Raw genomic sequence first — 25,836 nt, 5'->3', positions numbered from 1 at the left:
CGGAATGCAGCTTCTCTGCGTGTCAAGAAGATTGATGAGAGGTATGTGCTCTTGCCCCGGGAAGGCTGCCCAGTCCCTAATTAATGGCAATAAGGGGTGGACTTTGAACTTCAAGCCAAAGCACTAATCAGCTGCGGCAGAAGCTCAGGAGAAAGCGAAAGCCTTAAGAAGTGTGCTTTTGGAATGCAGCTGGTGGTAGAGAGACGCAGCTTGCTTTAAAAGACACAAGATGGCCAGTGCAAGAGTAAGAGACGCTTTTGGAATTCCAAAGCTCGGTAAAGCGAATTATCACAACTGGGTGCAATATGCAGAGGCTCTGCTAAGAAAAGAGGGTCTGTTTAATGTGATAACAGACGCGCCCCCCCCCCAGCTCCTGTAACTGATGAGTGGAAAGCCAAGGATTCTAAAGCAAGGGGAACTCTGATGCTTATTGTGTCCCCTGAAGAGCTATGTCTTTTGCGTGACAAGGCCTCAGCCAGAGAAATGTGGGACAGTTTGCAAGAGTCACATTTGAGAACAGAGGCAGGCGCTTCTTTGTTCTTTTATGCCAAGTTGCATGGTATGGCACTTGCTGAAGGAGCAGATGTGCGTGCTCACCTCATGGAAATGCAGAATCTCAGGCATGAGTTGCAACAGCATGGAATCACCATTCCAGAGGCTGTGTATTCCTTCATGATTCTACATTCTTTGGGTTCCAGTTGGGAAGCGATTGCCAGCCAGCTTGCTGTTTTGCCTACTGCTAAGCTGACGGTAGCGCATGTCACTGCTGTGGTGTTAAATGAAGAGGATCGGCGTAGTGCTAGCTGTATCACAAAGGGGGAGCCCTCACAGACATCATCCCAGAATGCAGTGCAACCACTAGATGGCGCCAAAGCTTTGAAGGCAGTGAAATACTACTCGTGTGGACGTCTAGGCCACGTGAAAAGGGAGTGCAAACATCCCAAGGCCAAGGCAACAGAGCAGCGCAGCGAAAGCTCAATGCGTGGAAAAGGCAAAGGTCCGAAGTCCAGGACAATGCAACACAAGGCTATGGTCTCACGCTACACTCCAAAGGTCCAGAAGACGTCTGGATCTTTCTTCCTATTTAGCTTCACACAGGGGCTGATGAATTTGGTTCTACCCCTTTGTGAGGTTAAGAACAGCCACTGAGCAGACTAAGATCATGCAGTGGTTTTGCTCTAATTGTGTCTCGGAGCAAAACTGTGTCCCAGACTCAATGTTCTCTGACCACCAGTGCAAGGGCTGTTGCACAAGCATAAGGGTGAGAATAACAGTTGCTGTGCAACCAGATGTGCAACAGGAAGTATCAGGACTACAGCAATCTGTTGTGCAACCAGCCACAAGAACTGCACTGGTTTCCTGGGCCTTCTCTTGTGCAAGTGATTCCACTAGTGCATTTAGTATACCACTAAGCGACTTTTAACTTGGGCACTACATTGAAGTAATAGGGAGGAATTCAAAGTTAATAAAGAAATGAAGCTTTATGTGATTAGGAATATGGACCTGAATTTCAAACTTGCATGATTTTTAACTTAGAAAAAGCATGCACACACAGTATTCAGTGCCTTGGTAAGAATAGAACAGGATAGCTATTTTTTTTTGCCACCCTGAGGAGCAGACAGACTTTGCAAAACAGAAATACCATTATTTGAAGCACACCAAGGAACTCTGGGCCCACCTCCATTATTCCATCTGGCAGTTTCCCCCACCTCACTTTCCAGCTTTTACTCTGAAGGTGCTCTACCAGATTTCCAAGCTAGTCAGTAATGATAAATGAAAGAGGGAATTGTATACCCCCTGTATGCAGGCATACACACAACATAGACATGAATGAGAATTTGAGCCATATAATACATGTGAATTCACCAACACCATTATTTCAAAGTAGATGGATTTAGTTTTGCAAACCAAGAATAGGGAGAAAAAAGCAGCAGCTACCTCCTGTGACTTCACACATCTGTGTAATAGCAGACTCATATGTAGGGACACTTCCTAGCTGTTCCTGTTCCACTGAAGACGCTCCAGGCAAGCGCAGCACAAGGGCAAACAGCCTCTGATCCCAGCGAAATGGTTCTTTGGTTAACTCACTTCCAGGCAGGGGAGAAGTCAAAGGAAGATGAAGCTAAAAAGACAGACATCCATCTAAGGGCTTTGCTAGAAGAAGAAGCCCATTTGATTCTAACTGAAAAGGAACATGTAGCTAGTCCCATTTTCTGCTAAAATCTCAAGGAAGATCAATGACATCCAGCCCTCTGTGTGTTTTTAAACAGTGAAAAATAAGAACAGCCCAGATGGAGATTTATTTTCTTCATCTAATTTTGTCTATATTCCAGCTGTTCATAGGAATGATTTCTAGTCAGCTATGAAGTTCACAGTTATCTCTGGGCTGTGATTAAGCATGGTAGAGCACTTGCTTAGCATGAATAAGGTCCCAAGTTCAGTCCCCAGCATTTCCAGGTAAGGCTGGTAAAGGCCCTGTTTGAAACCCTGAAGAGCTGCAGCTAGTCATGGCAGAGAATCCTGAACTAGATGGACCAACAAATTTGAATCTGTATGTAAGACAGGTTTCCTTCCTTCTCTCAGTCTAATCTCTCTCTTAGCAACACAGCAAGAGCAGGATAGAAATATAACCAATAATTCTGCACAAAATTGTTATGAAACACCTTTAACACCATAGGAATATCAGGACAGGAGTACTTTTTTAAACTCCCAAGAGGAGAACACATTCCATGCAGCCATATTACAGTTTAAAGCTTAGGAGCATCTCTTACCTCCTCCTGCACACCTGTAGTATTTGTCAGTTTGCTTCCATCTGTGATTGTAATTAAAACTGATGGTTCTAAATAGAAAGGGTTCCTTCCCTACAAAGGAGGAAATGTTAACATTTTAAACACTGAATCATTAGAGCGTCACAACACTCACCATGTAAACACGTTATTTTTTTAAAAGCCGCAAGGTCTGCTCTAACGCTTGGTAGAAAATATATCACATCACCATGTAAGGAACTAAAAATGCATTTTTTTCAGGCTCTGGTAGCTGCAGAAGCAGGTAACAATGAGTTACTCAAAACGGTGAGAATTAAATATAAATTAATAGATAGTAAAAATAGAGGCGGATTGTCGTTACCCGATTTAAATTTATATTATGATGCAGCTTGCTTCATGTGGTTGAGAGAATGGCTAACACTAAACAATGGAGATTTATTGGACCTGGAGGGGTTTGATAATCGTTTCGGCTGGCACGCCTACCTAGGGTACGAAAAAGTGAAGGTGCATAAGGGCTTTCTTAACCATATTATAAGAAAATCATTGTATAAAGTATGGGGGTAATATAAAGAACTTTTAGAACCTAAAGTACCCTGGTGGCTGTCTCCCATTGAAGTGATAATGATTAAAAAGAAAAGTATGGAAACAACCTGGGCTACATATAGGGATTTGCTAGAGAAAAGGGATAATAAATTAAAATTAAAGGATTATGAAGAAATAAAGCACTACCTGACAGAGTGGATTCAATACCACCAGTTATTTGGGAAATTCAACGAAGACAAAAACAAAAGATTTATGACAGAAGTCTCACTATTAGATAAAAACATATTACAAAGTAAAGTAAAGGTAATTTCTAAAATGTATGGATTATAATTAGAATGGGAAGTTAAGGACGAACAAATCAAGGAAGTAATGATTAAATGAGCTATGCATCTGGGTAAAAACATTAAAATAACACAGTGGGGAAAACTATGGAGGGAAAATTGGAAATTCACAGCATGCGAAACAATAAAAGAAAATATGATAAAGATGCTCTTTAGGTGGTACTTAACACCTACCAAAATTCATAAAATGTATGAAACTAAATTAACTTTATGTTGGAGGTGTTGGGATTTTGAATACGTGCAGCTTCACACAGAGTCAATTAGGAGTTGGCCGACAGCCAAGGCAATGTGAAGGAGTAAAATCTGCCTGGTGATACAAGGCCTGGAGACAGCTCCATCATTGGCCAAGTTCTCATGGGAATAATGATTTATGGCCTACTGACTGGAATGTGCTAGTCAGAGAGTAGGAGTTGGAGGTTTGAGAGTTGTGAGCCGCAAGAGAGAGCAAGTTAAAGATCCGTGTTCTGTTCTGTTCCTGTATATAATAAACACCAATAAGTACAAGTTACTGGTTCCTGCTTCGTCCACCCTGCCTGCAGCCGATTGCTTTCGTGAACTCTGCGTATACTCTGCCAAGGTCTGGTTAAGGTCCTGCAACAAGTCAGAAAGTTGCGAAAAACACAATAGGAGGTGCAATCGAGTGGGGGGCACGCTTATACACATGTGGTGGCAATGTGAAAAAATTAAGGGCTTCTGGGATTTGGTTTTTGAAGAGATGGGGGGGGGGAAATAATTTATTTTTTTTTGGGGGGGGAGCCTTTTTGTTGGGAATAATTGATATGGATATAGCCAGAGAGGATAAGAAATTATTCTTGTATGCGGTGGCGGTGGCTAGAACCCTGATTGCGAAAAACTGGAAAAAAGAAATAATTCCAACAAAACAAGAATGGAAGATAAATTAAAGTGGTACCTCGGGTTACATATGCTTCAGGTTACATATGCTTCAGGTTACAGACTCCGCTAACCCAGAAATAGTACTTCAGGTTAAGAACTTTGCTTCAGGATGAGAACAGAAATCGTGCCACGGCAAAGCGGCGGCCGCAGGAGGCCCCATTAGCTAAAGTGGTGCTTCAGGTTAAGAACAGTTTCAGGTTAAGAACAGACCTCCAGAACGAATTAAGTTCTTAACCTGAGGTACCACTTTATTTAGTTATGTTGAATTGGCAAGATTTACAGATGCAATCAGAGGTTATAGCAATCAAAAAGATTGGAAGAAATACAGAGATTACCAGAAAAAGCAATGCCTGCAAATTACTACTTGGACTTGTTTTAATTAACTTTTGCAAATGGATTTATGGTTAGAATAAAATATTTAAATAGAAATATAAAGAGAGTTCATAAGAAGATAAAAGAAAGCAGATTACTATGGTTGATAACTGTCAGGGAAAGGGAGGCAGCCAGAGGGGGGTGGGCATGGAAGCACTTACCGAGAGCCTAAACAGCCCTTTTCCAGCCAGTCCTCTGAATCAGAAAATGAATTAGGGAGTGGCCAGTCTGTTCCAGGAACTAGCTATTTTCAGAAGAGGGGAAGTAAGAGGCGTTCCCTGCCTCGCTGGGCATGCTGGTCTAGAAAGAAACGTCACGAAAATTCAGAAGCGTCAACTGACTAAGCAACACGGATGCGTTGTTTGGAGCTCCGGAGTTGGCTTGTAATTTGCAGTAATAAATCTACCGGACAGAAGTGGCTCGATGCCTGGAATGTTATCTCCAAACTAGCTTGGCAGCAAACACATCCCTCACAGCTTGACGCTTCTCAAAACACTGCTGCTGGAAGCTAGTGACAGAAAGCAGACGGCCCCAAGAAAAGGAATTGGCAGACTTGAGAAAAAAAATGCGGCTCTTCAGGCTCGTGCTTCGGTCTTGGAATCTCGGCTTATGGAATCCAGAGCTGCACAGCAAGGAACAGGGGGCAGGTCTGCGTGGGTGGAAAAAATTTGTGGAGACCCTGGGACTTATTTGGATTTCAAAACGGAGATGCGTTGTTTTTTGGAACTGCACAGCGCTCAGTTTGTGGATGACGCGCAGAAAGTTTCTCACGTAATTAGTCACCTGTCGGGCTCTGCCAAGAGCTGGGTGAGGCCATTAATTGCCTCGGGGAATGAAGCACTCAAGAATCTGTCCAAATTCTGGCAGGCTATGGACTTTATCTACTCAGATGAAAGTTTAATTGACAAGACACAGGAGGAGTTGTTAGCTTTGAAGCAGGGCAAATCCACGGTGCGTGATTATTGGTCCGAGTTCGCCAAGCTTATACACAAACTGGGCTGGGAATTGGAGTCACAGCCAGTACAAGCTCTATTTAAGGGAGGTTTGAACTCAGAAGTTAAGGACGAACTGGCCAGGGGTCCACGCCCTAAGGACATGGATGGGTTAACGAAGGCTGCGCTTGCGGTGGGGTTGAGACAAGAAGCCAGACAGCGGGAAAGGAGTCAAGGCAAGGAAAGGAGTTACCATGGTAACCGCATTCCTGAAATGCCGGCAGCTGCCTCAGAGGGTCAGCAAATGACAGAGCCAATGGAGATAGACGCTGCCCGTGCGCGGGAAAGTTTGAAAACGCAACAGCCAGGCGGGAAGGAGAAAAAAGACTGGCAAGCAGCCAAGAAATGTTTTGTCTGTCAGAAAGCAGGGCACTTTGCCAGAGTGTGTCCTGAGCGTCGTAACTGGCAGGGAATGGTTGGGGCTGCTCAACAGACTGAGGCAGAGGCTCCTAAGATGTTGGGAAATGAGGAGGCCTGGCTGGTGATGAACCGGGGCAACAGCCAGGCGCTAGCGACAGCGAAAGTCCCCGGCTTGGACACCCCAAAGCAAGCATAATGTTGAAAGTGGTTCTAGAGCTTCGCAATGGCCAGACGGTGGAGGAATTCGCTTTAGTGGACTCAGGTGCTTCTGCATCCTTTTTTAGCAAGGAGTTTGCGGCCCGGCACCAATTGAACCTGAGGCCTTTGGATTTTCCATTGCAAGTTACTACCATTGATGGGAGGGGACTGTTGGGTGGTGAAGTCACACATCGAATGCCTCCCATGAGGATGCGGGTGTCTACCCACTCCGAGGTCATCGCCTTTCACGTGGCCACCTTGGCGGGTCCGCCGATCATATTGAGCATGATTTGGTTGGCCTTGCACGACCCGGTGGTATCATGGCACCAACGGTCCCTCACTTTTGGTTCGACGGACTGCATGGAGAACTGCCTGGGCCTAGAGCAACACCGGCTGACGGAGGCCAGGATGGCAGCAGCATGCGGAGCAGGAACTACCGAAATACCTTCGTGCTACAGGGACCTGCAGGAGGTGTTCAGTCAAAAGGAGGCTGACGCGTTGCCACCTCATCGGCCATATAATTGTCAGATCAACCTGAAGCCGGGGGCCACGCTGCCTGTGTGTGCTGGTCCCGGGGGGAAGGCCATCACACCACCACCCCTCCCAGACCCGCCCCCCTCAATCGAGGGTCTGGACCCGGCTTACTGGGGTACGCAGCATGGAAATCTCGGAGGCAAGCAAGCGCGTAGACGTTGGCTGCTGGTTCCCAGGAACGGTACTCCGGTCCATACCCCTTCCAGTCTATGAGATACTGTAGCTTTCCCCTGCGGTATCGGGAGTCCAGAATGCGTTCCACCTCGTACTCAGGCTCCACCTGGACCAAAACTGGCTGCGGTCGGGGACGGTTTGGGTGGAACTCGTCGGGCGGGGCCACAGGACTCAGAAGGGACCTGTGGAAGACCGGGTGAACCTTCAGGGTTGCGGGCAACCGGAGACAGAATGCCACAGGTGAGACTTGCTCCACGATAGGAAACGGGCCGGTGAAACGGGTGTACAACTTCCGCGAAGGTCGAGAGGGGTGGAGGTGGCGAGTGGAGAGCCATACCAGGTCACCGACGTGGAGTTCCGGCCCCACCTGGCGGTGGCAGTCGGCCTGGCCCTTGTACGCCTCCTTGGCCTGGCGCAGTTGCTGTTGCTGGGACTGGAGCTCCTGAAGCCACTCCGTCACCGCAGGGACCGCGGATGTCGGCAGCACATCTGGAAACAGCCGTGGATGATAACCGTAACTGGCCTGGAACGGGGTCTGCTGGGTGGACGCATTCACCGCGTTGTTGTAGGCGAACTCCGCCAATGCTAGGTGGTCGACCCAGTCATCCTGCTGGTAGCTGCAGTAACACCGGAGGTACTGCTCCAGCACCGCGTTCGCCCGTTCCGTCTGGCCATCGGTCTGTGGGTGGTAGGCTGACGAGAGACAGACCTCTGTCCCGAGGGTCTGGTGCAATGCTCGCCAGAACCGGGATGTGAACTGAACGCCCCGGTCGGACACCACACGCTCAGGTAGGCCATGGAGGCGGAAGACATGGTGAAGGTACAGCTGAGCGGTTTCCTTAGCTGTGGGTACGGATGGGCAGGGGGCACAGTGCACCATCTTAGTGAAATGGTCGGAGAAAACTAGAAGGCAGGTACAGCCATGAGATGGGGGTAAGTCCACTACAAAGTCCAGCGAAACCGTGTGCCAAGGACGTGGTGGGACTGGCAATGGCTGAAGTAGGCTGGGGGGTCGCCCGGTAGGGCCCTTGGCCCGCCGGCAGACATCACAACCAGCGACGTAGCGAGCCACATCAGCCTTCAGCCTCACCATCTGGAGAGAGTCGGTGACCAAGGAAGTCCACTGACCGCTGATGGAACTCGCACTTGCTGAGCTTCGCATACAGGCGCTGCTCCCGCAAGCGCTGCAGCACGGTCCAGACATGACCCTCATGGCGTGCCGGGTCACGGGAGAACACCGAAATATCATCCAAGTACACCACCACGTACTTGTCTAGCAAGTCCTGGAACACGTGGTTGATGTAACGTTGGAACACAACGGGCGCGTTGCACAATCTGAAGGGCATAACCAGGTATTCGAACTGCCCGTACCAGGTCCCGAATGCTGTCTTCCACTCATCCCCGGCTCAAATCCGAATTAAATTGTAGGCCCCCCGGAGGTCTAGCTTGGTGAACACCTGCGCCCCTTGCACCCGCTCCAGCAACTCCGAAATAAGGGGCAAGGGGTACCGGTCTGGGATGGTAATTTTGTTCAGGGCCCGGTAATCATGGCAAAGGTGAAGCTCCTCACATTTCGAAGAGCACTGGCGCAGCGGTGGGCGAGGTAGAAGGCCTAATGAAACCACGCTCCAGATTCTTGCGCAGGAAGTCCTGCAAAGCTTCGCGCTCTGGCTCTGTTAGAGAGTATAAGCGACTGGAGGTCTATGCCGCAGTCAAAAGACCGATGCGGCGGCAGCTGGTCTGCCCCCCGTTTCTCGAACACGTCTTGGTAGTCCCGGTACTCGGCTGGGAGTGTGGATGCAGCCTCCTCAGTGGATGCAGCTGCTAGCATCTCGGACTGAGCATGGGAACATGGGTCTGGGAAGTGCACAGTCCGTTTAACCCAGTCAATCTGAACATTGTGAGCCTCCAGCCAGTCCATCCCGAGCACCAGGGGGAACCGGGGCATAGAGGCAATGTCCAAAGTTCGCATCTCCCAGTGCTGCTGGAGACACAGGACCAAGGGCTGGGTCTCCTGAGTAATGGCACCTGAACGCAGGAGCCGTCCGTCAATTGCCTCCACCTGTACCGGTTCTGGCTTGTTCTGAAGTGGCACCTGATGATGGGCAGCAAAAGCAGCGTCCATATAGGAGCGGGTTGCCCCCGAATATACCAAAGCATGGGTAAGAATCCAGGGCCCACCTGGAGGGTATAGATGTACTGGGACCATAAGGTGTTGCAATTCCATTGGTGCAGGCCCATTCTGCGCTGTTTGGGACCCCCGGTAGCCAGGGCCTTCAGCTACTAGGGTTGGCGGTTTCTCAGGACAGGACCAGGCGTAGTGTCCACTTCCGCCACAGTAGAGACATAGATTCCCCTCCCGACACTGCGTCTTCTCCGCGGGGGAGAGGCGTGGCCGCACTGCCCGAGCTGCATAGGCTCCTCTGATGACTCGGCTGTTGCCGTGGAGCTGCTGGTAGAAACTGGCGCCGAAAACTGGAAGTGTTGGCGGCCCCGGGCCTGACGACGGTCCTCCAGCCGATCGTCTATCTGTAGACTCCGTTTAATGAGGGTGTCTAACGTGGTGGGGCATTCCATTGTGGCCAGCTGGTCCAGTATCTCGTCTGAAAGTCCCTCGAGATACTGGTCCCGAAGAGCAGAGTCATTCCAGGTCAAGTCCTGTGCCAGCAGCCGAAATTCTGTGGTGTATGCGGCCACAGTGGACTTTCCCTGTTTCAACTGCCTAATTGCCCAGTTGGCTTGACTCCCCTTCTGGGGGTTGCTGAACGCGGCCTCCAAAAGATTGCAAAACCCCATATAGTCTTGTCAGCAAGGGGGAGTCTTGCCTGAGCAGCGGCAACGCCCACTTGGCCGCCTGGTCCTTTAACAAACTAATCAAAAAGTGCACCTTGGTGCGGTCGTCAGGGAAGTTCCGGGCTCGCCCCTGAATATACAACTTGGCCTGGGCAAGGAACATGGGAAAGCTGGCCGGGGCCCCATTAAATTTCTCTGGCAAGGCCACTGGGTACTTGCCAGGAGCTGGGGCGTCGGCCCCAGGAGCCGGTAAGGCGTCCAACCGCTGCTGAAGTGCCGTAACCGCATTGCTGAGCTGCTGCACGGTATGAGTCAAGGCCTGGTTCTCCTGGGCCAATGCCACCAGCGTAGCTGCTTGGTCGGCCATGGCTTCTGGCTCTTCCCGAACGCACCCCAACGAAGAGGGAGTGCGGGTGAGGCGGGAGCAAACTGTGCTGGTCCCGAGGGGAAGGTTACCGTTGACGTAGTTGAAGTCCGGTCCTGGGTCACTAGCCTGGAAACAGTTACAGATAAGGTGCTACTGGAAGGGGAAAAAATTTTGTTTAGCCTGGAAACAGTTCGCAAGGAGCGGGGCAAGGTCTGAAGCAGGAAGCCGAGCAGGGACAGGAACACCGGAGGGTCAGGTCTGGGTCCGGACAGGAGCAGGTACTCAACGACGACGTTGTTCCCGCAACCTGGGACCGGGCTGACTGGCCTTTATCTTCTCTGAGGCCAGGGGCGGCCCCGGCCCCCAGGAGACCCGCCTCTCCTGGCCTTAAGGCGAGCACTCCTCCTGGGAGAAACCAGTTCCCTTCGCCTCTCTGCCCTGAGCCTCTGCAGTTCAGGAGAGGCTGAAGGGTTACTGGGCCCAGGGGGAGACTCACCTGTAGGCACTGAGTCCTCAACTACCTCTGGAGCCAGAATGGATTCACCTGGTGCCTGCTCCTGAGGATCCGGCACAGGTGCAGGCGCCTCAGAATCAAGGCCCTGCCCCAGTTCAGCCGGCCCTGGAGGCAGGGACTCCTGTGCAGGCTGGGATTCCTCCGGTTCATCCTCTGAATCGGATTCCCAGGCCATCACACTGTGGGACGGACCTACACCATGTCGGAAGGAGAAATCGAAAACCTAAAGGACTTTATTGAGAAAAATCTGAGGAGGGGAGCCCTGTGTTCTTCGTGGACAAGAAATCGACTCACGAACGCCGCTTGGTCGTAGATTTCAGAATCCTAAACAGCCTGACGGAACCAGTGGCCTTCCCAATGCCCAGGATTGATGATGTTCTAGCCAGGGTGCAAAAGGGGAAGATTTTCACCAAGTTGGACCTCCGGGGGGCGTACAATCTCATCAGAGTGCGAGAGGGCGATGAGTGGAAAACCACCATGTTCACCCCGCTGGGGGCGTTTGAGTATCTCGTTATGCCTTTTGGATTACAGTGCGGAAGCCCCTGTTTCCAAGCCTTCATGCACCACGTGCTATGGCCTTTGCTGTACCGGAACTGCATTTGTTTCCTGGACGATGTGCTGGTGTACTCGGACAACGAGAAACAGCACGTCAAGGACGTACGGGAGGTCCTGAGCAAACTTAAGGAGCATCGATTGTGGGTGAAGCTGGAGAAGTGTCAGTTCCACATGAAAGAGGTCGATTTCCTGGGTTACAGGCTGTCAGACAAGGGTCTGGCCATGGATCCGGAGAAGGTGAAGGCGGTGGTGGAATGGGAAAGCCCTAAGACCAGGAAGGATGTTCAGCGTTTCCTGGGCTTCAGCAATTTCTATAGGAAATTCATCAAAGGTTTCACGAAACTGACGGCGCCCATAACGGACTGTCTTAGTGCCAAGAAGAAGTTTCACTGGACGGAGGCGGCACAAGAAGGTTTCGAGCAGCTAAAGAGGGTCTTTGCATCAGAGGAGCAACTGCTCCACGTCAACCCCGATCAACCACTACAGGTTGAGACGGACGCCTCTGATTGGGCGATTGGGGCGGTTTTACTGCAGCCAGATCAAAAAGGGGAGTGGCGTCCGTGTGCCTTCTTTTCACGGAAACTGAGTAAATCGGAGCAGAACTATACTATCTACGATAAAGAATTGCTTGCGATCATCGCTGCGTTCAAACAATGGCGACATTTTTTTATTGGAGCGAGGCACCAAATCTTGGTGTGCACCGACCACAAGAATTTGGAGTACTGGCGAACGGCGAGGGTGTTGTGCCAGAGACAGATAAGGTGGGCGGAGTTCTTTGCCAACTTTAACTTTCTGATCCAGTATGTGCCCGGAGAACAGAACGCGAGGGCCAATGCCCTGTCACGGAAACCGGAGTATATGGCAGAAGAAGGGGCCCCCGGTGGCAAGACTGATGTTCCCCGAGAACAAGTGGATGGGGGGGGGCATTGGTCAAGGACGATGAACTGATGGGGCTGCTCAGAGAGGATGACTGCCAGGCAAAAGATGGGGGAGTTAAGGCAAATGGGAGGTTCCGAGGGAGGTTTCGAAGTAAAGGGAGGGCTCCTGTACTATAGGGGAGCTTTGTATGTCCCGGGGGAAAACCTTAGGAACAGAGTGCTCAAACAGCTACACGATAGCTGCACGGCGGGGCACTTTGGGCAGCACAAAACCATGTTGCTGGTCACCAGGGTATTTTGGTGGCCCAAGGTGAGGGAAGATGTTAAGGAGTACGTGAGAGGATGTGACACTTGCCAGAGGGCCAAAGGGGAAAGGGCGGCGCCCGCTGGTTTGCTGGAACCTTTGCCCACACCGGGCAGGCCATGGGAGGTGATGGCGGTGGACTTCATCACTGATCTGCCCAGGTCCAGGGGAAAGACAGCGATCATGGTGGTGGTGGACCTTCTAACAAAAATGTGCCATTTTGTGGCCTGCTTGCATGCCGTGACGACAGAAGAAACAGCCAAGCTGTTCATTGAGCACGTGTTTATGTTACACGGGGTACCCACGCGGGTGGTCTCAGATAGGGGGACTCAGTTCACCTCGCGTTTCTGGCACAGACTCATGAGTCTGTTGCAGGTGGAGGTGAGTTTTACCACAGCCAGGCACCCGGAGACCAATGGGCAGGCGGAGAGAGCAAATGCTGTTTTGCAACAGTATTTGCGGTGTTATGTTAGTCAGAGACCTAGCGAGTGGGTGGACAAACTTGCTCTGGCTGAGTTTGCCTACAACAACGCGGATAATGTTTCCACGGGAATGACTCCGTTTTTTGCTAACCACGGTTGCCACCCAAGGGCATTCCCAGGAAGGGGGGAGGAGTCATGGAGTGTGCCTGCAGCGGAACGCTTTGTGGAGGAAATGGAGGCGATCCACCTGCAGCTGCAGTTGAACTTGGAAAGGGCCAAGGAGGTCTACAAGAGGCAGGCCGACAAGCATCGGTGGCCGGGGGAAGTGATCCGGGTTGGGGATAAGGTGTGGTTGTCCACGCAAGGGTTGCCCTGGAAAGGAGGTTGCAAGAAGCTCAAACCCAGGAGGGTGGGACCATTTGAGGTAATCCAACAAATCAACCCGGTGGCCTTTAAGCTGTGGTTGCCAGAGAGCATGAGAATCCATCCAGTGTTTCACCGGTCACTGCTCTCCCCCTACAGGAAGGGGGGTAGGAGGCAGGGTGGTGGGGGTGGGGAACCCCCACCACCTGAAATGGAGGAACGGGAGCAGTGCAACGAGGTGACGGAAATACTGGATTCACACTCTCCCAAAGAAGGCTTGTTTTCCAACATCTGATAGCAGATCGGAGGTCGATGGATCGTAAACATCCTCTGCAAAGGGAGTGGTAGCGAGCGGATGGTGGCTACAAAAGTAACGGCTGAGGACGGCTGAGCACCGGTGGAAACGTGTGTTGCTGATAAGCAACGTTCCCCTGAAGGTATGCTGATTTATGGCTGAAAGAGTGAACGTGAATTGAAGCATTCTTCGGTTCACTGAGAAGCTGTTTTTTGGATTACAAACAGCACAGAGAAAGCCACATACTTCGCATTCCAGGGAAACTGATAACGTCTGCCGTCACCTGCCAAGTTCTGTTGCTAAGCGACAAGACGTGAGTACTTTTTGAGCTGATTTATGAGCTAGCAAGGAGTGAGACAAAAGCAAGCAGAAGCAAAAGCGAGGCTGGGACTTAGAGGCTGGGAACTACTGTTGGAATTCCAGCGTTTGTTTGTTATCTCACTGACTGAGAAAGGGACTTTCCAAGCAGCTAGGCTGCAAAGAGCTGTTGGAATTGCAGCGAAGGCTTGTTGTTTACAGACTCTTGGAAGGGACTTTCCAAGCTGGGCTAACTGCCAGATGCAAGCAGATTGTAAACAGCTCAACAGACTTTTGGAGTTATCAGCTCGCTACTGAAAGCTGAGGCTTGAAATTGAGATGGCTTTGTTTTCTCAGAAGCTCCGGAAAGCTTGTGCAGCTGGAGTGAGAAGAAAGGGCCGAAAGTTGGCTGCACCAGAAAGGGAGAGCCAAGATGGCGCTGGCCAAATTCTTGAAAGCTCATCGAAAGCTGGGAGGAGCTTTGAGCCCCAAAGGGGGAGTGAAGGAACTGGTGCTATTCCTGTTTTTGCTGCAATGGATGTTGCTGACAGGGGAAGTGATGCTCGGAGTTATAGTGCCCCCACTGCTATTGCAAAGCAAGAGCAAGCTGAAGCTCTGGACGTTGTTCGTTGTTACAATTGTGGCCAGCCTGGGCATGTTCAGAGGAACTGTAACGTCAGCAAAAGGGAGCTAGAGGGAGCTCTGCAAAGCCTGAGGCTTCAAGCAAAAGTCGTACCAAGTCCCAGGTGAAACCAGCTAAGGCTTTGTTGTTGACAAAAGCCGCATTTTCAGTAGAAAATGCATTTGTTTTGGACACGGGAGCGACGCAGCACATGGCATCACGCTGGGAACTGTTTTCTACGTTTGAGAAGCAAAGCTTCACTGTAAAACAGGCCAATGGCCTGGAGTTGGAAGCGACAGGGATCGGAACTGTTTACCTGAAAAGCCTGAACTTGACTATACGCAATGTGTATTTTGTTCCTGATTTAAAGTTTAATCTGCTGAGTGTTTCGCAGATCACAAAGAAAGGACTGGTGTTGTCCTATGATAAAGAAAGCTGCAAAATCTTCAAAGATGGAGAGCTGTATCTTTCTGCCAGAGAGAAAGATGGGCTGTATCTGTTGACATTTGAGGAACCTGATTACAATGTCTACTGCATGTGATTCTAACATGATTTCTCTTGCAGGTGTAACGAAAAACGTCGAGGATCAAAAGACAAAGAAGGTTAACAGAGTTTTTCAGCGAGAGTACGCTGATGTGATTGGTCCTCTAGCAGCATCTAGAGGCAATGCTAAATATTATCTTGTATGTGTTGATCATATCTCTCATTATGTATGGATTTACATTTTGCAGAGTCCCAAAGAAGCCTTAACAAGGTTTAAGGAGTTTTGTGATAAGGTTAAGAATGTTCATGATGCTAATGTTGATTTTCTTTTCACAGATTAAAATCCAGTTTTTCTTTTACAGGATTTTCAGGATTTCCTGGAGAAACAAGGGATAAAGCACAAGGTTGCTGTTTCTCAAGTTGCATGGAACAAAAGTATTTGTGTAAAAGTGAACAAGCAATTGCAGAATGGCATGAAGGCACAATTGCTGAGTTCACATTTGCCACATGAGTTTTGGGCTGAATCTTTATCGTGTTTTTGTTACACTTGGTTGAGAAAGGTTTCAAAAGGTATGGAATGTTCTCCTTTTGAGAAGCTGTTTCATAGAAAACCTTCTCTAGCACATTTTAAGGTTTTTGGATCTCATGTGCAGACAGAAGCTCCAGGTGGAGTTAAAAATGCAAAAGACATTTTTGTGGGTTATGAAAAGGGTCTCTACAGAGTAATTTTGTCTGAATCTGGTCAGGTGGTCCTCACAAAATTCCTAGAGAGTGCTCCTGGACAGGAGAGAGTAGTTTTTCACACATTTCCCACTGAGGACAATTCAGATGATGATTCTGATTTTTCTGATTATAGTGGTACTGAAAGTGACACAGAAAGCTCAGAGAGCTTTGTTGACACAGTCATTGAGAGAGGTTCACACACAATGGCTAGACCTTCACAGATTAAGGATGAACCACTGTTTACTATTGGAACTGGTTCTCCAAAGAGTCCAGAGGATGAGCCAGTGAGCAGAGAGGATCAGCACCTCATACTCAGATCTGAGAGGGTTACAAAGGGCGTACCACCCAAGAGGTATTCTCAAGAGTTTGCTAACTCAGCTGTTGCATGTGTTACTATTGTTGACAACTCAAGACAGGTTGAAGCTGTGTCTAAGTCAGAGACAAAGACACAACTGGGAGTTGCTAAGCGTAACACTACATTCCCTAGCCAAGGTAATGCAGATGCACTCATTCCTGTTACGATATGAGAGCATGTTACGATATGAGAGCAACGCAGCTGCAAACAGCCAGCTTGAAAACATCACATGATGGGGCTGTCTGTGGGAAACAGTGTTACAGTCAGTTCACAGGGCAATTCACCGGAATTTGCTCAGAGTGCAATATGAGACCTTCCTCTTGCGTATGTACAGGAAGTCTCTGCCACTTGCTGGATGGAGTCTGAAGTGATCGGACATGTTTTCTGTAGTGCTGCAGAGTCAGAAATAAAGCGATGTAAATAGATTTCTGGCTATCTCCTTTGCCTGCTGGGAAGCAAGGAGGGAGGGGGTGTGCATTTTCCCACCCTGGGAGATGTCGCCTATTTAGACCTATCCTGGACTTGTGGGGATTGCAGCCAGGGAGGTCACCGGTAAAGAAGCCGGGAGCCTGGGAGAGGGGCCACACTCTCCCGAAGAAGGCTTGTTTTCCAACAGAAATCTGGTCAACCCAGCTCTATCTGTGTATAAAGCAAAAACAACGGCCCAGATTTTATATGGTGCAGAGGTTTGGGGTACCTCAAAGGTCTCTGGTTTGGAACCCTCACAGAAATATTTTTTAAGAGTTCTTTTAGGTTTACCCAAAGATAATACTTTCTGCCATGGTCAGGTTGGAAACTCTCATGTTGAGCATAGAGAGCCAAATAGATAAAAGAATTCTCTGTTACTGGTTTACAGTTCAACAGATGGACAACACTAGGCTACCCAAAAAATGCCTGATTGAGCTCTCGAACAGATTACCCCTTAAAAACTGGGTACATCACGCTGCCCAGCTGATGGGCAAATGTGACCTCTCAGTGACCGAGATCAAAGAACTTCCCTTATATTCCCAGAAAAATATCTTTAAATGAACCATAAGGGCAGTGGCAACTAAAAACGACCTAAACTCTATGCACACATCTACATGCGCCCCATTATATTTTAAACTTATAGAGGCCAATAAACATACATCTTATTTTAATAAATTGACTTTTGCACAACTTGGGAAAGCTTTTACAGAGTTACGATTAAATACAATAAACTCTGCTTATAGAGATGGGAGACACAGAGGCAGACCAACAAATGTGTTTGCATTAGGAGATGCCCTGAAGTAGAGGACCTTATGCATTATATCTCGCGCTGCCCCTTATATAATGAAGCAAGAGAACAATTTTTAGCACCTATAATGACAAGGTCCCCTGACCAGAACCCCTCTGACATGATTTTATTTCTCCACACAGACATAGATAAGTATGTGACCTGGCATGTAGCACTCTTTGCAATTGCCACCAGGAAAATTAGAGCAAATTATATAGCCAAGGTAGCCACCAACTGTAAAGGAGATGAATTTATTTGACACTATCTACATCAAGCTATATTCTAACTTTATCACCAAATTCCGTATATAATTGCACACTGTATTAATTAACATTATTTTTAATATATTAGTGGCCATTTGATAATTTTAGCTTATAAATTTTAATGTTTAATGTCTTAATTTATATATTAAGGTACTTTTATACCTCTGTTTAGAGTAGGTAATGTCTTGATAATATAAATGTTTTAAGTTTTTTGTATCAATTCAGTATATTTTCTTTTAATTGTTGAATGATTCTGTGTACATTGCGGCAGCCTTTGGCTATGTGCAATAAAACTGACTGACTGACTAATCATGTCAGCAAATTCTCACATCCTCTTTACAAAAGAGATGTAAAGATTTTTCAGATGATGAAGTGAAGGTATTAAATGCTATCATCCATTACCTGTCCATAGTTGTCTATTCCAGACACTAATCTGTTGAGGTTTAGCAAATCAAATGATGATCGAAGAGCCTGTCCAAGGGTGGTTAATCCTGCCGCTTGTAGATTTTTCAGTTCATTCATGAAAGTGGCATGGTTCTCCTTCCATCCAGCCTACAAAGTAACATTATTCCACACTTACTTTGTGATAGTCTAATTTTTTAAAAAAATCTGCAAGGCAAATAGCAGCTTTTCTTCAAAACGTTGGGGGTGAGGATGAAAGAATGCACGACACTCCTCACATGGGTAAGCTGTGAGCAAAACCATCGACCAGAAGTATTTCCATCTCATCTATTATTTACAGTGTACCTCGGGTTACATACGCTTCAGGTTACATACGCTTCAGGTTACAGACTCCACTAACCCAGAAATATTACCTCGGGTTAAGAACATTGCTTCAGGATGAGAACAGAAATCGTGCAGCAGCAGCAGGAGGCCCCATTAGATAAAGTGGTGCTTCGGGTGAAGAACAGTTTCAGGTTAAGGATGAATTAAGTTCTTAATTAAGTCCTCCAGAACGAATTAAGTTCTTAACCCGAGGTATCACTGTATTACATTCATATCCCACCTTTTCTCCAAGTAGCAAGATGGCATACACTTCTCCCTCTCTCCATTTTATTTTCACAACCCTATAAAATAGGTTTGGCTGAGAGACATTGCGTGGCTCAAGGTTACCCAACTGGCTTCATGGCTAACTGGGGATTTGAACTGCGGTCTCCTAGGTCCTAGTCCAGCACTTTAACCACTACAAAATTTTTCACTTCCACAGAAGGCAGCTTGCCCAGTGCTTTCCCCTGTTGGCAGTGTCTTTTAGAACCCATTCCAGTGCATTTAAGTGAACAATTACAGAGGATGTCTGAATCCTGAATCCTTGGGTATCATTAAGTTAAACTGAATTTCACTAGGTAGGAACACATGCTGAATAGGTCACTCTCCTTCATATCAAACCAAGTCCCAGTACAAGACACGTTTTCCTGAAGACTAATTCCCCAAGCCTTTTTCTTATGCGGTGAGAAAGAGAACACTGCCAATTCTATGAAGTAGGTTCAGATTCTGTATACCTTCCTTCCCCATATATATGTATAAATAGGCTTTCCTGCTTACAGTATGTACTGAACACCTCAGAAGAAATTTTTGAGGCACAATAGTGTTGCAGGAATTTAGACCAAGGTTGGGGTGGGGTGGGGGTTCTGCCCACCCCAGTGCCTTAACAGACTCACTCACAGGACAAAGCACCACACAATACATACACTATTTCAGATGTATATTTTATTCTGTATCAAAAAGGGCCCCCATAAATAAGGGCAGCCTGGAAACTGCATTTCAGAAAGGGAAGATTACAGGGTCCATCTGAAAGCTGGGTAGACGAGGTTTCCAAAACCCAGTGCATTCAAATGACCAGTCAAAAGGCAACCTACCAGCATTAGCTAACAACACCCTCTGAGGCAGAACACACTGGTACTGCAGGCTGTCTTTCAGCATCTCTTTATTGGAACAATATTTCGGTACACAGAAATGTTGCAGTCAATCGAAACCTCCATTAGCTACATTGTATCAACTTCTAATTGTTTCCCTGAGTTCAAGGGTAGGACTTCTTAAAGCGCTCGCTTCTCCAAACTGCAGAAACCTACAAATATTTGTATAAAATTAACCTTATATTGGATCAACACCGTCCGAACTTCATTTTACTCAGGGAACCAAGGACTACCAAAGGGGGGACAGCCATAATCCTTGAAGCATACACAGGAACCTCTTGCTCAAGAAATAATCCCTAGCATCCTGGCAGATGGGTTCTAGACCAGTAGTCATCAACAGATAATAGTGGACTATTCAAGACTAGATAGCACTCCCAGTCAAGACAAAGGAGTGCAACTGCTTGGCTGAGAGCACCAGGAACTTGTAAATATCCCTACTGTATCACTTGATGGGTGTATGGTGATGGGCAAGAGAGGTTGGGGGCAAACTTTTCTGTGATGTGTATGATGTATCTGTGATGTATGTGTGATGTTTCCCCAAGGGTGTTTATGGGAAACTGAGAAACTGATAAAAGTTGGAGCATCCTTTTGTTCAAGGCTTCTTTCTGTTTCTCCCATGTGGTGGGTCGAAGTCCTGTCGCAGCAGTTTTTGGAATAAAGATCAAGCCTACTGGCTGCTGTTTTGCTCATATATTCTTGGTTAGCGTCTTTGGTAAGAGTGAAAATTTGCGCTGGCTAAACATGGCAGCAAATCATTAATATAGAAGTTCAAAAGAGTGGCAGCCAGAATGCTACCTTACGTCAATCATCGCAACAATCTGAAGGCAGTATTCAACCATTATTTGGAGATGATTTGGTACTAACATTAGAAGTGTTGAGAGATTCCATTTCACCTTTTGGTTCAGACATGGAACTGTTGCATATCACATGTCTGTTTACATTCCAGCACTGTTTGCTGGAATAAGCGGAACTTCCATTGTGTTGCTTTTGGCTTTTGCTTTTGCCTCTCTCTCAGAAGACACGGCAAGGAGAGATGGCATGTTTCTTTGTCTTGATTTATGTTTAATAAATCCGTAGTATATAGTGTTAGGTTTCTGTTATGCCACTGTGCAGTGCTTAGAGTCACAAGACTCTGTTTACATTCCAGACTGTTGGAAGTCTCACGGGAGATGGATGTTGATATTACTGGTTTCCTGTTTCTTTGTACCAGTTGCTCTCTGCCTTTCACAGAGATACGATGTATATTCATTTCTGTCTGCGTAGTTAGAAATAAAATGTAGCGATGTAGTGTGGGATGTAAACACAGGAGCAGTCAATGACAACATTCCTAGAGTGTACATGCTAGAACATGGGAAGGGATGTCTGTCCAGCAAGCAGGTAAACTTCCTGGGGACGGACTTCCTCCGCATGTGACCAGAGGTGGGTGTGGCCTCACCTGTGCAGGTAATGACAAAAGCACAGGGCAGGCAGCCACTCTCTCTCTCTGCCATCTTCCTTCGATGAGGAAACATCTAAGGATGCTCTCTTGGCCCCCAGCCAAGAGAGGACAAAGGGACTATTTTGCTATAAGATAGATTCTAAATGTATGTAACCTTTTTAAGCCTGCCTGCCTTCTGGGATCATATTGTGAACAGAACGTGAGTAAACTCTTTTATACTTTTATAAATACTGTGTTGTGTCTTGTATTTTAAGAGGGAACTAAAGGGGAAATTACCAGGGTAATTATTATAGAGGTTCTAGCGAACCTGTACACACGTTACCGTTGCACACTTAAAGGGGAATGTCTATAAACTCTGCTGATATTTTGGGAACTTGTTAGCACAAGTTGGATAAGGATATAATTAGTCAATATATCCTCTCCTGCACCCCTGAACATTCCCACATGTAGCACATATATTTCTTGTCCTTTTGCTGCTTGGATACTCTGCATAATGAGAACATGCCTGGAGCCTCATCAAAGGCTCAGGTCGTTAATCACCGTTGGAGGAGATTCCGGAGGACTCGACTGGAGGATGAGCTTTTTCAGCTGTCGTAGCGGAGGCTCAAAGATTTTTGGTCATGGGCTCCAGAAGACGGATTGCAGCTTATCTTCTCTGTGTGTCAAGAAGATTGATGAGAGGTATGTGCTCTTATTGGCAATAAGGGTGGACTTTGAACTTCTAGACAAAAGCACTGACTGGCTGTGGCAGGAGAAGCAAAAGCCTCATGCAGTGTGCTTTTCGAACCGCAGCCTGCTTTAAAGACACAGACATGGCTAATGCTAAAGTAACGGAAGCCCTTTAAACCGCGATGAGGGTACCGAAGCTCTCAAAGGCTTTGTGATACAGCTAGCACTACGCCGGGAATGGGTGCAGTATGCAGAAGCCCGGCTATGCAAATAATAATAATAAATAATAATAATAATAATAACAACAACAATAATAATAATAATAATTTATTATTTGTACCCCGCACATCTGGCTGGGTTTCCCCAGCCACTCTGGGCGGCTTCCACAGAGACAAAAAATACACTAAAATGTCACACATCAAAAACTTCCCTGAACAGGGCTGCCTTAAGATGTCTTCTGAATGTCAGGTAGTTGCTTATCGCTTTGACATCTGATGGGAGGGCATTCCACAGGGCAGGCGCCACTACCGAGAAGGCCCTCTGCCTGGTTCCCTGTAGCTTTGCTTCTCGCAATGAGGGAACCGCCAGAAGGCCCTCGGCGCTGGACCTCAGCGTCCGGGCAGAACAATGGAGGTGGAGACGCTCCTTCAGGTATACTGGGCCGAGGCCGTTTAGGGCTTTAAAGGTCAACACCAGCACTTTGAATTGTGCTCGGAAACGTACTGGGAGCCAACGTAGGTCTTTCATGACCGGTGTTATGTGGTCTCGGCGGCCACCCCCAGTCACCAGTCTAGCTGCCGCATTCTGGATTAGTTGTAGTTTCCAGGTCACCTTCAAAGGTAACCCCACGTAGAGTGCATTGCAGTAGTCCAAGCGGGAGATAACTAGAACATGCACCACTCTGGCGAGATAGTCCGCGGGCAGGTAGGGTCTCAGCCTGCGTACCAGGTGGAGCTGGTAGACAGCTGCCCTGGATACAGAACTGACCTGCGCCTCCATGGACAGCTGTGAGTCCAAAATGACTCCTAGGCTGCGCACCTGGTCCTTCAGGGGCACAGTTACCCCATTCAGGACCAGGGAGTCCTCCACACCAGCCCGCCCCCTGTCCCCCAAAAACAGTACTTCTGTCTTGTCAGGATTCAACCTCAAGCCATTAGCCACCATCCATCCTCCCACTGCCTCCAGGCACTCACACAGATCCTTCACCGCCTTCATTGGTTCTGATTTAAAAGAGAGGTAGAGCTGGGTATCATCTGCATGGACACCCAGTCCAAACCCCCTGATGATCTTTCCCAACGGCTTCATATAGATGTTAAAAAGCATGGGGGAGAGGATGGAACCCTGAGGCACCCCACAAGTGAGGGCCCAGGGGTCTGAACACTCATCCCCCACCACCACTTTCTGAACACGGCCCAGGAGGAAGGAGCGAAACCACTGTATAACAGTGCCCCCAGATCCCAGCCCCTCTAGACGGTCCAGAAGGATGTTATGGTTGATTGTATCAAAGGCTGTTGAGAGATGCAGCAGAACTAGGAAACAGCTCTCACCTTTGTCCCTAGCTCGCTGGAGATCATCAACCAGCGTGACCAAGGCAGTTTCAGTCCCATGATGAGGCCTGAATCTCAATTGGAAGGGATCCAAATGGTTCGCATCCTGAAGATGTGCTTGGAGTTGTTCAGCAACCACTCGCTCAATCACCTTGCCCAAGAATGGAAGATTTGAGACTGGGCGATAGTTGGCCCTATTGGCCGGGTCTAGAGATGTTTTTTTAAGAAGCGGTTTAATAACCGCCTCTTTCAGCGGGTCTGGGAAGGCTCCCTCACGGAGGGAAGCATTCACCACCCCGCAGAGCCCATCGCCCAGCCCTTCCCGGCTCGCTTTTATCAGCCAGGATGGGCAAGGATCAAGGAGACAGGTGGTTGGTTTCACTCGTCCAAGCAGCCTGTCCACATCCTCGGAGGTAACAGATTGGAATTGATCCCACGCAACTTGACTAGACAGGACTCTAGCACTCTCCCACCCCGGCCCTGCTCCCACGGTGGTGTCTAGCTACTTTCAAATAAGAGTGATTTTATCTGCAAAAAACTGCAAAATCGTTGCAGGAGATCTTGGGGTCTTTACAAGGCCCCGGTGGTAAAGGTGGTTCCGTTAAATTGTGGACCACCTGAAAGAGTCTCCTGCTACTATTTTCTGCAGATGCAATAGAGGCGGTGAAGAAAGTCTTCTTCGCCGTCGCTATCGCCACTTGGTAGGCTCGACGTTGAGCTCTAACCTGTGTCCGGTCAGATTCGGAATGAGTTTTCTGCCACCAACGCTCTAGCCGTCTCAGCGATTGTTTCATCGCCCTCAGCTCCGAAGAAAACCATGGGGCTGTCCGGGCTCCATGCAATCGGAGAGGGCGCTTCGGAGCCAAATAGTCAATAGCCCTGGTTAACTCCACGTTCCAGCGGGCCACCAGGGAATCAGCTGAAAGGCCATCAACATGGGATAAAGCATCCCTTACCACTCTCTGGAAACCATTTGGATCCATTAAGTGGCGGGGGCGGACCATCTGAATCGGTCCCACCTCCCTGCAGAGGGGAAGGGTCGCGGAGAAGTCCAGTTGCACCAGGAAGTGATCTGACCATGGCACTTCTTTTGTTTCACTTTTACTTCGTGTCAGATCACCCACGTCGCTAGAGGTGAACACCAGGTCTAAGGCATGTCGATGACTATGGGTTGGGCCAAACTTATTCAGGGACAGCCCCATGGAGGCCATGCTTTCCACGAAGTCCCGATCGGCCCCTTGTAAGGTCGTGTCAGTATGGATGTTAAAATCCCCATGGATAACCAAACTAGGTGTCTCTAGGAGAACATCCGCCACGATAACATCCGCCATGTGATAACAGATGCCGCCCCCGACTCCAATGACCCCAGAGTGGGAGGCTAAGGATTCCACAGCAAGGGGAATTCTGACGCTTATTGTGTCCCCTGAAGAGCTTTGTCTTTTGCGCGATAAGGCCTCAGCCAAATTGATGCGGGACAGTCTTAAGGATTCACATTTAAGAACGAAAGTGGGAGCTTCTTTGTTCTTTTATGCCAAGTTGCATGATATGGCACTTGCTGAAGGAGCAGGTGTACGTGCTCACTTAATCGAAATGCAGAACCTCAGGCATTAGTTGCAACAGCATGGAATCACCGTTCCAGAGGCTGTGCATTCCTTCATGATTCTACATTCTTTGAGTTCCAGTTGGGAAGCGATTGCCAGCCAGCTTGCTGTTTTGCCTACTGCTAAGCTGACGGTAGCACATGTCACTGCTGTGGTGTTAAATGAAGAGGATCGGCGTAGTGCTAGCTGTATCACAAAGGGGGAGCCCTCACAGACATCATCCCAGAATACAGTGCAACCACTAGATGGCGCCAAAGCTTTGAAGACAGTGAAATGCTACTCGTGTGGAAGTCTAGGCCACGTGAAGAGGGATTGTAAACATTCCAGGCCAAGGCAACAGAGCAGCGCAGCAAAAGCTCAACGCGTGGAAAAGGCAAAGGTCCGAAGTCCAGGACAATGCAACACAAGGCTATGGTCTCACGCTACACTCCAAAGGTCCAGAAGATGTCTAGATCTTTCTTCATCGTAGACTCGGGAGCCACTCAGCACGTGTGGCAAGACAGACATTTGTTTGTGTCCTTTACTCCGCAGGAAGGTGCGATTCACCAAGCGGATGACCACACGATCTCCAGTCAAGGCTATGGAATGGTTGCTCTTCACAGCTTGGATGCATTGATACGCAACATTCTTTTTGTTCCAGATGCTGCACACAACCTACTGAGTGTCTCGCAGCTGACTGAACAGGACATAGACGTTTCCTTCAAGAAAAGGAAGTCCACCATCACCAAGAAAGATGACTATTTATTGCATACTGATTATGTTGATCATTTCTTTGTATTGCATTATGATGATTCTGTTGATGTTGTGCAGGATGAAACTTGTTGTATTGCAGGTACTAACAAGGTTTTGCATACAGGATGTATTCATGATTATCACAGGAAATTTGGTCATTTACACTTCGAGGCAGTTTCCAAAATGCCTGCCTTAGTTGAAGGTATGACTATTAAACCCTGCAGGTACCACATGAAGTGTAAGGCATGCACAGCAAACAAGGTCAAAATGGCTG

The 25,836-nt window shown here is 48.1% G+C and overlaps 1 protein-coding gene across 5 annotated transcripts in view; it reads right to left on the bottom strand.

The window, feature by feature from the left end:
- Positions 1-25,836, bottom strand: part of LOC144326385 (integrator complex subunit 6-like) — a 118,914-nt gene that overhangs the window by 70,005 nt on the left and 23,073 nt on the right. For 3 of the 5 annotated variants that reach the window (XR_013391497.1, XM_077922948.1, XM_077922947.1), the window contains exons 3-5: positions 18,065-18,214; positions 2,772-2,861; positions 1,939-2,122 (exon numbers count right to left, since the gene is read on the bottom strand). Coding sequence is in view for 3 of the 5 variants with exons in the window: in XM_077922948.1 (XP_077779074.1) it covers positions 1,939-2,122; positions 2,772-2,861; positions 18,065-18,214 (424 nt within the window). In the remaining 2 variants the exon portion in view is untranslated. The remainder of the gene's footprint in view (positions 1-1,938; positions 2,123-2,771; positions 2,862-18,064; positions 18,215-25,836) is intronic. The other 2 variants (XR_013391498.1, XM_077922949.1) reach the window with 2 other exon arrangements.

The sequence above is a fragment of the Podarcis muralis genome, chromosome W, assembly GCF_964188315.1.
Source record: "Podarcis muralis chromosome W, rPodMur119.hap1.1, whole genome shotgun sequence".
NCBI lineage: Eukaryota > Metazoa > Chordata > Lepidosauria > Squamata > Lacertidae > Podarcis > Podarcis muralis.
Note: the sequence above shows the minus strand (reverse complement) of the source record. Positions and strands in the feature narration are given on the sequence as shown.